Source organism: Myxine glutinosa, chromosome 1 (genome assembly GCF_964187855.1).
Source record: "Myxine glutinosa chromosome 1, kmMyxGlut1.1, whole genome shotgun sequence".
In the NCBI taxonomy this organism is placed as follows: Eukaryota; Metazoa; Chordata; class Myxini; order Myxiniformes; family Myxinidae; genus Myxine; species Myxine glutinosa.
Genome location: NC_136261.1, coordinates 232,550,767 through 232,562,909, shown reverse-complemented (window position 1 = coordinate 232,562,909; position 12,143 = coordinate 232,550,767). Strand labels below are relative to the sequence as shown.

The 12,143-nt window shown below is 44.0% G+C and overlaps 1 protein-coding gene across 2 annotated transcripts; it reads left to right on the top strand.

The window, feature by feature from the left end:
* The first annotated feature begins 3,281 nt into the window (after positions 1-3,281).
* Positions 3,282-10,390, top strand: SMIM15 (small integral membrane protein 15). 2 transcript variants are annotated; one of them, XM_068099964.2, is made up of 2 exons: positions 3,282-3,422; positions 8,201-10,263. In XM_068099964.2, exon 2 carries the CDS (start codon positions 8,212-8,214, stop codon positions 8,443-8,445), a length of 234 nt encoding a protein of 77 aa, XP_067956065.1. In that variant the 5' UTR covers positions 3,282-3,422; positions 8,201-8,211; the 3' UTR covers positions 8,446-10,263. The 2 variants fall into 2 exon arrangements, with proteins under 2 accessions (XP_067956065.1, XP_067956066.1); XM_068099965.2 differs by having other exon boundaries at positions 3,315-3,452; positions 8,201-10,390.
* The last annotated feature ends 1,753 nt before the right edge of the window (positions 10,391-12,143 follow it).

The following is a 12,143-nucleotide window of genomic DNA, read 5'->3' as shown; positions in this document are numbered from 1 at the left end:
CAATCAAAAAAATACAGTCCTCATCTCCGCAACAATATATATCTATCTATATATATATATATATATATATATATATATATATATATATATATATATATATATATTAGTATCTGTAATTTGGCGCTCCAACCGAATGAGCGAACGTCATGACGTCATCCTCACGCATGCCCGCATTGCCTGCAAAGCTCCGGAGGGGCCATCTAGCAGTGCGTCATTATGGATGTTAAATTCAGATACTGTCACATGTCACAAGTGTATGCAAAACTCAGTTACCGACCTGGTTTCGCCCTTGTTGGGGCTTCATCGGGGCAACGCAGTGAGCCTTCCATATACTTGTAACTCTGAAAACCTTTCGGTTATATATGAATTTATATATTGTAGCGACCCATGGGTCCCCCAAGCGAGACCAGCAACAGAATCTCCTTGCTCCAGCCGGTGACGTAACCGGCGGGCAAACCACGGCGCCGGGGTGGTCGGTCACGTGACCACCAAAGCGTGCCGCGCATGCGGTTATAATCCTTTGCACCTGTCGGTCACGTGACCACCAAAGCGCGCCTCGCCTGAGAGGCGTGCCTTTCGGTTTCGGTTGTGCTTTCTGGTTGTGATATATATGCAGCCCGATAAACGGGCTTTTTAGAGAGTTCCCGAGTTGGTTTTTACAATAAACATCTTCTCGGACGAGTTTGTGTCTTGCCCATCACTTCGTCCGTCTCAAGCAAGAGCCCTGCTCTTCACTGGTGACCCCGACTGCCCCCGAACGGATTCGGGGGCTGCAAACGGACACGGCAAGCGCGCCCTAGCCAGGGAAGCCACCTAGGCTGGTGACGCCGGCTTCTCCCGCACGGCTTCGGGCGCCGTTTCGACCGCGATTTCGACATGCCGGAGTTTCGGTAACGACGACGGCCATGACTATGAGGTTCGCGCACCACGCTCGGCTCCTCCTCTACAACCGGAGGGGCGACCCTATTCCGAGACCCTCCGAAGGCACGGCTGCTTCGTCACCTTCGCGCGCACTGACGTTGGCGGAACGGCTGCTTCGTCACCTTCGCGCGCACTGACGTTTGCGGCACGGCTGTTTCGTCGCCTTCGCGCGCGCTGATGTGCGCGGCACGGCCGCTTCGTCACCCTCGCGCACCTACAACTACAACCGCAACTACTTCTCCGACCCTGCATCCTCGGGAGGCCCGCGAGGAACCTCGGCAGCCTCCCCCGAGGCCTTGACCAGCCCCTCGGTTGGCTCACCTGCTTTTCGCGTGCACCGCTCGAGCCTTCTCGGCACTGCACCCGCGAACTGCAACCTCGGGAGGCCCGCGAGGAACCTCGGCAGCCTCCCCCGAGGACTTGCCCGGCCCCTCGGCCGCCCCCCATCCACTGCACCCCCCGTCCGACAACCCGCCACCACACCGGACCCCCCCCCCACCCCCCCGTGACTGGCCAGGGGTCGGGTCATCCAGGGCCCCCTCAGGTTGACCTTCCTGGATCAAGTCCATTCTGGGGGGGGCGTGTGTAGCGACCCATGGGTCCCCCAAGCGAGACCAGCAACAGAATCTCCTTGCTCCAGCCGGTGACGTAACCGGCGGGCAAACCACGGCGCCGGGGTGGCCGGTCACGTGACCAACAAAGCGTGCCGCGCGTGCGGTTATAATCCTTTGCATCTGTCGGTCACGTGACCACCAAAGCGCGCCTCGCCTGAGAGGCGTGGCTTTCGGTTTCGGTTGTGCTTTCTGGTTGTGATATATATGCAGCCCGATAAACGGGCTTTTTAGAGAGTTCCCGAGTTGGTTTTTACAATAAACATCTTCTCGGACGAGTTTGTGTCTTGCCCGTCACTTCGTCCGTCTCAAGCAAGAGCCCTGCTCTTCAATATTAGTATATATGTATATTTATTTCCTGGTGTTGGCTTAACGATTAAGTTGGCTGGTTTAAGGTCCCAAGTTCAAGCCGCTGTCATGCCGTTAACACCAGGTGGGTTGACTCAGCCTGTCATCCTTCCAAGGTTGGCAAAATAACACACTGCAACACAATTCCTCAAAAAACAAAATCTACCAAGATACAAACTTGTAAACCCATGAAGGTACCCACCAGTCAGTCATCTGTGGAGGATTTCACGTCAAACAACACTCATTAACCCTTCGTGTGCTGCATCTTGTTTTTTCAAAAATTTCATTAAAATTAAAAAAAAAAATTGGTCCTTTTCAACTATGCAGCCAAACCTAAACCAAGAAACCGATTCGGTTTGGATTCACGTTTACAACCAATAACCAACGTTCGTAAATAGACGTCGCGTTTACAACCAAGAAACAACGTTCTCCTGACGTCAACAATGTGCTAGCGACCAATTGACCAAATGCCGACGTTGGCCCAACGTTGTGTTAGCTGGGTGCGCAAGGTTGAGTCATAACATCCAGCATGAGAAGGTTGAGGTTTACTGTAGCACCCAACATTGGCCGATGCTGTGACAAGTCGGAATCCCCCATTAGGTGTCTTCACAATAAATGATGGCAACACGTCCTTCTAGTATCTAGGAATAGTTCATACTTATATTTAAGCGGTGTATAGGTAACTAACGGCTCCCTCAATCGCTCCCGAAAAAAATTAAAAAATAACCCGCGTTACGTGCCTGAAGCAAAAACATGCCGACTGTTTATTTACGACAAAACATCTCACTGCACGTTATATACATTATAGCTCGGGAATAACGTTCAGGTTTAATGTTATGTCAGTTAACTTATCTGGCGGTGGCAGACAATTATTTGCTTTCCGATTAACATACAAAAGTACCTTTAGATAAAAATCTAAATTTAGCAAACGAGTTATTTGTGGGATTCCTAATTTGTTCTTTACAGTTTCACGCTGTACACGTTTATCATTAGATGAATGTAGCAATCAGTAACGTTTCCTTATAGTTTGCCCAGAACCTTCGCCTTATTGTCCTTATTCATGAAAATAACTTGATTTCTGCTTTCTGAGTAACAGTATGTTCCTGTCACCGATAAAGCGCTTAAAGTCGGCCTACTGTCCAAAGAAAACAGGAAATAAAAATACAAAAAATGGGGCAAAGCCAATCTCGCGAGATGAAGTTAACCTCCTCAAGCAATCATTGAGAACGAATCTCAATTGAAAGCTAAAATGAATAAAAGTTATTTTCCGAAGGAATACATCTGAATTTTATTATAAACGTAATTATAAAGAGAACGACAAAAATAATTTGAATGAAATCTCGCGATATTTCCTCTTGATGGGGCGTGGCAACTTCGGAAGGGCGTGGTTCGTGAGAGTGTGGGAAATGCTGAGGTAGTCGTGGGCGGGTTTTTCGGCCTTCGTTTTTCCTCCTCGTGAACTATTCGGTGGTTTGCTGCTTCCTTTTCGTCGTCCTCGTTTCCCTGGGCTCGGTGGTGATACTGTGTCGCCAGGGAAGAGAGGTATTGACTGCATGACCTATCGCCCGTGATGTGAGTTGTACTAGTAGTAGTACTAGTACTACTACTAGTACTAGTAGTCGTACTGTACCCGACCTTATGGAAACCGTTCATGAGGATGTGGCTCATGGTCCAGGTCGGTGTATGTTGTTCTGATGTTGCATTGTGACTCGTGATCTTGGCGTTAAATCTTCTTTCACGATTTAATTTGTAACTCGGATGAGTATAAGTTGTATCGCCACGCCGTACACGATGGGGGTGTTGGTACAACTACAAGTAGCGTTTCGAAGACTTTGCTGTTTTGTCAAATACACAAACAGCTGAGGCCGAAATATACGGCTTCTTCTTCCGCCTCTTCAGCCCCTTTGGTGTATTTGCATTCACGTACTTTTCAAATGGTACTTCAAAACATTTTAAGCATTTGGTGCAAACATATTTTTCTCCGTATGATGTACACAGTATGTCGGATAACGGACTAGTGTTGTAGGTTATGAAATGGCAAACTAATTAAATATATAATGGGGTACAAAGGTGTATCCGTAACGTAAGTCATATTCCTTCGACCACAACCTTAGTCTGGGGAAAAAGATGGATGAACGGTTAATTAATGCCCAAAACGTCACATTCCTGCTTCTAACGGCAGTTGCATACCTCACTTAATCGACATCCTGTTAATTAAATTCCTCTCAACACACCCTCCCCTGCCCACTCCACCTCCTCCTTCTCCTTTTCATCCTCCTTTCTCCTCCTCCTCCTTCTCATCCTCCCTCTCCTCATCGTCGTCCTCCTACTCCTCTTCCTCTTCTCATCCTCCTTCGCTTTCTCATCCTCCTTCTCTTTCCCCTTCTCATCCTCCTTCTCTTTCCCCTTCTCATCCTCTTTCCCCTTATTATTGTCCTTCTCTTTCCCCTTCTTGTCCTCCTTCTCTTTCCCCTTCTTGTCCTCCTTATCTTTCCCCTTCTTGTCCTCCTTCTCTTTCCCCTTCTTGTCCTCCTCTTTCCCATTCTCGTCCTCCTCTTTCCCATTCTCATCCTCCTTCTCTTTCCCATTCTCGTCCTCCTTCTCTTTCCCATTCTCATCCTCCTTCTCTTTCCCATTCTCATCCTCCTTCTCTTTCCCATTCTCATCCTCCTTCTCTTTCCCATTCTCATCCTCCTTCTCTTTCCCATTTACATCCTCCTTCTCTTTCCCATTTACATCCTCCTTCTCTTTCCCATTCTCGTCCTCCTCTTTCCCATTCTCATCCTTCTTCTCTTTCCCATTCTCATCCTTCTTCTCTTTCCCATTCGCATCCTTCTTCTCTTTCCCATTCTCGTCCTCCTTCTCTTTCCCATTCGCATCCTTCTTCTCTTTCCCATTCTCGTCCTCCTTCTCTTTCCCATTCGCATCCTTCTTCTCTTTCCCATTATCATCCTCCTTCTCTTTCCCATTTACATCCTCCTTCTCTTTCCCATTTACATCCTCCTTCTTCTCTTTCCCATTTACATCCTCCTTCTTCTCTTTCCCATTTACATCCTCCTTCTTCTCTTTCCCATTCTCGTCCTCCTTCTCTTTCCCATTCGCATCCTTCTTCTCTTTCCCATTTACATCCTCCTCTCTCCCATTCTCGTCCTCCTTCTCTTTCCCATTCGCATCCTTCTTCTCTTTCCCATTCTCATCCTTCTTCTCTTTCCCATTATCATCCTCCTTCTTCTCTTTCCCATTTACATCCTCCTTCTTCTCTTTCCCATTTACATCCTCCTTCTTCTCTTTCCCATTCTCGTCCTCCTTCTCTTTCCCATTCGCATCCTTCTTCTCTTTCCCATTCTCATCCTCCTTCTCTTTCCCATTCTCATCCTCCTTCTCTTTCCCATTTACATCCTCCTTCTTCTCTTTCCCATTCTCGTCCTTCTCTTTCCCATTCGCATCCTTCTTCTCTTTCCCATTTACATCCTCCTTCTTCTCTTTCCCATTCTCGTCCTCATCTTTCCCATTCGCATCCTTCTCTTTCCCATTCTCATCCTTCTTCTCTTTCCCATTCTCATCCTTCTTCTCTTTCCCATTCGCATCCTTCTTCTCTTTCCCATTCTCGTCCTCCTTCTCTTTCCCATTCGCATCCTTCTTCTCTTTCCCATTATCATCCTCCTTCTTCTCTTTCCCATTTACATCCTCCTTCTCTTTCCCATTTACATCCTCCTTCTTCTCTTTCCCATTTACATCCTCCTTCTCTTTCCCATTTACATCCTCCTTCTTCTCTTTCCCATTCTCGTCCTCCTTCTCTTTCCCATTCGCATCCTTCTTCTCTTTCCCATTTACATCCTCCTTCTCTTTCCCATTCTCGTCCTCCTTCTCTTTCCCATTCGCATCCTTCTTCTCTTTCCCATTCTCATCCTTCTTCTCTTTCCCATTATCATCCTCCTTCTTCTCTTTCCCATTTACATCCTCCTTCTTCTCTTTCCCATTTACATCCTCCTTCTTCTCTTTCCCATTTACATCCTCCTTCTTCTCTTTCCCATTCTCGTCGTCCTTCTCTTTCCCATTCGCATCCTTCTTCTCTTTCCCATTTACATCCTCCTTCTTCTCTTTCCCATTCTCGTCCTCCTCTTTCCCATTCTCATCCTTCTTCTCTTTCCCATTATCATCCTCCTTCTCTTTCCCATTATCATCCTCCTCCTTCTCTTTCCCATTATCAGCCTCCTCCTTCTCTTTCCCATTTACATCCTCCTCCTTCTCTTTCCCATTTACATCCTCCTCCTTCTCTTTCCCATTTACATCCTCCTTCTTCTCTTTCCCATTTACATCCTCCTCCTTCTCTTTCCCATTTACATCCTCCTTCTTCTCTTTCCCATTCTCGTCCTCCTTCTCTTTCCCATTCGCATCCTTCTTCTCTTTCCCATTTACATCCTCCTTCTTCTCTTTCCCATTCTCGTCGTCCTTCTCTTTCCCATTCGCATCCTTCTACTCTTTCCCATTCTCATCCTTCTTCTCTTTCCCATTATCATCCTCCTTCTTCTCTTTCCCATTATCATCCTCCTTCTTCTCTTTCCCATTATCATCCTCCTTCTTCTCTTTCCCATTATCATCCTCCTTCTTCTCTTTCCCATTATCATCCTCCTTCTTCTCTTTCCCATTATCATCCTCCTTCTTCTCTTTCCCATTATCATCCTCCTTCTTCTCTTTCCCATTATCATCCTCCTTCTTCTCTTTCCCATTATCATCCTCCTTCTTCTCTTTCCCATTATCATCCTCCCTCTTCTCTTTCCCATTATCATCCTCCTCCTCCTCCTCCTCCTCCTCCTCCTCCTCCTCCTCCCCCTCCTCCTCCTCCTCCTCCTCCTTCTTCTCATCCTCATTCTCATCCTTCTTCTTCTTCTTCTTCTTCCTCTCATCCTCCTTCTTCTGCTCTTCCTCCTTCTCATCCTCCTTTCTCTTCTGCTACTCTCCTGTTAAATTTTTATTGTCAACTGTTTCCCCCTCCCACTTCCACTTTCCTCCTCCTCCCACCCCCCACTTTCCTCCTCTGCATATGTAATAAATATATGCCCCAAAGAGAAAGGGCACATCGTTGCATCCTTGAAACAGGGTCCTAATCACTAGTTTGATGCTTTTTTGCCTTGGTTTTTGTCCCCCGTCGCACCGCGGAGCGAAAGGGGGATCTATGGTTTTCCCCTCCGTCTGTGCGTGTGTGTGTGCGCCCGTGCGTGCGTGCGTGTGTGCGTGCGTTGAACCTTGTGAGCGAAATATCATAAAAAATAAATGATCTATTAACTTCTAATCCGGTGTTTGGGTGTATCGAGGCATAAGGAAGAACGCTATTGAAAATTGGGTCGCCACGTCAAAATCCAAGATGGCCGCCTTGCGTCTTCCACTTTGTCAACTCATCACTTCACCGACGGGGGACCGAGGCGAAACGGTTATTACTTGCAAAACCAAAGATTTTTCAAGTATATTGGTCAGTTTGAGTTTGTTATTCTGTCTTGTTTGTCTATCTGTCATTCACCTACAGGTCACAATTTAAAACCGATCTTCACAAAACTTCACCAGATGGTAGAGGTGGTCATGAGGGAAGAAGCCTATTGATTTTGAGGTCGAATTTCTAAAATTGCCATTTTTCAACCGATTAACTTGAAAATTGAACAGCATTTGCGTATTGAGTCACTAAATAGGGAAACGAACTATTTTGAGGTCAACTCAAGGTCAAACTCACAAAAGCGTTCATTTTCATTTGTAAAAATGGTCAATTTTCATCCAATGGACTTACAACTTACAAAATAGCGGTTGCACAATGCCTCACTGAATTGGGAAACAACTATTTTAAGGTCAAAATGTCAAAGGTCAACTCATGGTCAAACTTCTAAAATTATAAATTTTCATCTGAAATATCATGAATATAAATCTAATTGACCCAAGATTTTTGATTAAGATAGTCAATTATAATCTTCATGAAATGCACAATTTGATGTATCCATGGCAACTTTATTTTATGGTGGTGGATTTTACAAGTATCATGCCCAGCACGTCGTCTTGTTTATTTGGTTGGTTATGCAAGTTGTTTATCAGCCACGCTCGATTTTGTGGGTCCCACATGCAGATCTACATGACTCTAGATTGTGAATTCTCAGATCTACTGTAGTCTATACATCTCGGGACATTTTGCATCGTTAATTTCTGTCTTCTTTCTTACACTGGAATTTAGTACTTGTAGATGTTGTGCATTGTTTGGTTATCTGTTGCATTTTTTAGGATGAAAATCAATTCGTTCTGCACCTGATACTAGCTTTTCGTTTTTGCTTCCTTGCCAGATACTGCAGATATGCTGGAGACGCTTCGTGGCTGGCTTGAATACTGTGTCGAGTGGGCAGCCAAGGATCCGTATGGGTTTTTGTCCACTGTACTGCTGGGCCTCTCTCCACTCTTCCTGGCCAGTGCTGCTTTGTCGTGGCGACTGGCTAAAGCAATAGATGCGAGGGACAGGGACACTCGTCGCAAAGCACGGAGGAATGAGAATGTGCAGCGTTTGCGCAATAAGGGGAAAAAAGGGGACTGATGTGTCTTCGAGGTGGAATTAGAGATCCGTCTACGTCTCAAAACTTCCCAATGGACTTGCACCTTCTTATTATGCCCAACACGAAGCCGTCTATCTCCCTATTTTTTTTTCTTGTTTTCTAATGCCATCTGAAAGTTATCGGCCATTTTCATTGTTAATTTTTTAACATCTCTTCTCGAGAATATATTGATTGAAAGTGTTTTAACTATCCTGGAATGTCTTTTCAGCCTCCATTTGTTTTGTTTTTTTGTCAATAGCTTCATGAAGACTTTCTGGAGTAGTTTGTTGTGATAAAGATTGCCCTGTATATTTCCTGTTCAACCGTTTAGATTGTACACAGTATTTGCTTTTTAGGTTTTTTTCCACAAATTTGGGCACACTGTACACATAAATATTGATGTGTTGTTTTCTTCTTTGTCTTCTTATTTGTCTTTTTTTATTTTTTCATTCGACTTCGATCTCTTCCTGAGATTTTTTTTTTGCTGCAAATGATCCTTGGTCTGATTGTTTTCTGTAAAAGAAGAGGGTGATGAGGGTGTTGTTTAGGTGGTTCTTGGGGTTTTTATTAATAAAGGCAGGAATGTGCGATATCTTTAAAGTGAGGATTAAGGTGTCTTGTGCTATGTTCGGCCGGCAAGTCCCGACATGGTGGTGTACTCTGCAGACCTGATGCTGTGCGTGACCTGCAGACCTGACTTACAATGAGGTCTATACACTTGGTCTTTCCTTGCTGTGGAAAATTTGCTGTCGTGCATTCTTTCATGTACAGCCAACCAGAAATGCATGACCTGGGTAAAGAACGTAATGTGGTTGTGATACTGTTACGTAACCAGAATGATGATTTCAAGACTGCTGTTGGGGCGGGCCTATCACTGTTTCAAAACTCGTTTGAGGCCAAAACCTGTTTTGGAACCATTCGTAACAGACATTGTCAATGCATGCTTTGAACCGATTCACAAGTTGATTTTGTTGCCTTTGCACACTGTAGATGGATTTTTTTTTATTTACAGGTGCGAAGCTCATGAAAGAGCAAGGTAGAACTAACTGGGACAAACATCAAAGGGAATGAATGACCAGGATAAGAGGAAACATTGAAACTAGTAAGTGATATAGTTGGGTTAGGAAAGGTTAATGGGGGTAATGAAGATAATGGGTTAGGGTTAAGGATGATAAGAGATGGCGGTGCACTGCTTGCTTGAAGTCCTGGAGGGAAAAGAGACCAAAAAAAAAAAAAACTTTCATTAATATAAGTTACCAATGAGACGACATGAATGAAATAAAAGATGCTAAGTTTGGGGAAATGTTTTCAGGTGCTGTTAATATTGTGGGATCATTTTAATTCTTTCAAATACAAGTTTTCCAGGCCGCATCAGTTGTGCAAATAATATGGGAATAAGTGAACATGGTAGTGGCAGTATTAAAAAATGTTTTAACCAGCAAATGATGGAAATACTTGAGAAATGATATTGGTTGTTTTCAAAATTGTACTTTGAATTTATTGTTTTGCTGTCATTTGAAGCTCTTGCCATTGGGTAGGTAAATAGCTGGATACTCTGTGAAAGGATGTTTAAAATAATTTGGAGAGCTTTAACATTGAGTTGGATCAGATAGCCCAGATTCCTGACAACCAACACATATTTGTTGGCAGTTTAATGTCATGTATTTGTTACCTTGTGCGCGAAAAGTGGGGTTAAGCAATTGGTTTACTTTTGTCTGTCTGTCTACAAACGTTGATTTATGATCGAGGAACAACTTCTTTTTTTTCATTTTAAAAATTGAATGTTATGTTTTGAACATAAATCGGAAAACGAACCTTTAGTTTAGCAGTACTTTGGCTCTGAATTCTTCCTGATCGCGCATGTAGAGACGAGCGAGATGATATTTTTACTCTGTCCATCTGAAAATCAAAAAACAAGAAAGAGCAATCGGAGATTGCAGACTCTCACCAGGATGTTTTCAGTGGTTTTAAAGGCTTTTGTGTTAAAACAAATATGGCGGCCGAACCACGTAAGCGATGATGTCATCATTTATTTATTTTTATCCACCAATTTATCCCTAGATTATGCTCAAGAAATTTCATCTTGATCGGATGAAGTTTTGTACTTGTCGAATTATGTCATAATGGAGGCACCTATGACCATCATTAACAAATGTTATTCCACATGGAGAGTTATTGTTATGTTATTGTTATTCCACAATAAGCCATGTCTCAATTTTTTCTATGCAGTGCTTTTGGAGATGGAGGTGCAAATGTTTTCGGTTTTTCCAAGATGGCGGCCGAACCACGTGACCTATGACGTCATAATTATCAGGAAAAAATTATACAGGTGGAATTGCACTTATGGTGAAAATTTCGTCAATCGGCCGACGGTTGCAGAGAAAATCAGTTATTCTGTGCGGACAAACAAACAAACGGACTCAAATGCAATACCCTCTCCTCAGGCGAGGGTAAAAATTGAAAATCATTCTAAACAGGAAACCTACCATTTTAAGGATGTCATAAAGGACACAAACAGGCATGAATAACTAATGTAACATGTTAAATAAGGTGGTGTAAAAGATGCTGCAGCAATGGTGGTAAACTTCCAAAAAAAAAATTTTCTAAAACCTTTAAAATCTTTTATTTCAATTTAATTATATATTTGAACACAGAACAGAAATCGCTGTATTGGCACTTTCAAAAACCTTTCGTTTAACAGTGTTTTAGCAGACCGATTTCCCAGTTAGCACTGCCGTTGGCCAAACGTAATTGTGTCCTTTGACCTAGCATTGGGCGTAGTCTCAACTATTTTACGCCATGTGGCTGTTGTTGGACCGATGGTAAATAGACATTGCTTTTACTGACCAATGTGGTAAATCCTCTTGTGACCATTGCTAATGTTTGGTCAGTGTGCTGGCTCGGTAGAAACGAGAATTTTTGAAGAAAGAAGGCGCTTGGCTTTTGTGGTGCAGTTTTGCATGTATGCTTGTTTTGTGTTCATACAATTTTATAAACTTGACATTTCCTGACAATTTATGATGCCTAACAAGGTTACTTTGGAGATTGTTTTCTACCCCATAAGCTGTTATGTTTGAGTGGTACTTGTAGCCTTGATGGTGGAAGTGCTTTGGCCTTGCTGGGTGAGGAAGTCAGAGAGAGACACAGCTGTGCTGATATTGCGGTCCATGACGAGTTTGTGGCCGGTGCCGCAACAGCAGATAGCTGAAGGACTCCAAGTGGTGATGGGATATTCAGGGAGGAGCTTGTAGTTAAACCCACATGCAGGAGTAACAGAGGCATCTGTGTACTTGTACATTCATTGCAAGGACATTAGGAGATTATGTGGGATTTAAACCTGAGATCCCAACATGATGAGATAAGTATTTAGAGAGGATCACCAATTTTTTTTTTTTTAACGTTGGAGGCTCCAGGCAGGACTGTATAGCCCTCATCGAGGCCAGGCCTTAAATAAAAGAGAAGAAAAGTGTATGATAAGTGCATGGTGTTTGTTTGCGAGAAAGAGATATTGAAGCTAGCCCGGTAGCTGTAGTTTGCATGCGACAGAAAGTAAGACCAGCAATCCTGGCAATCCTGGAGTGTAAGATGGTTCCGCGCACCACTTTAACGCCCCTAAGTTGTCATTGGAGCCTCCTGCGATGAAGCTAACTCCGAGGGCCTTTCACTCACTCACCGCAGGCAGGTTGGTGGTCTTTGTCTT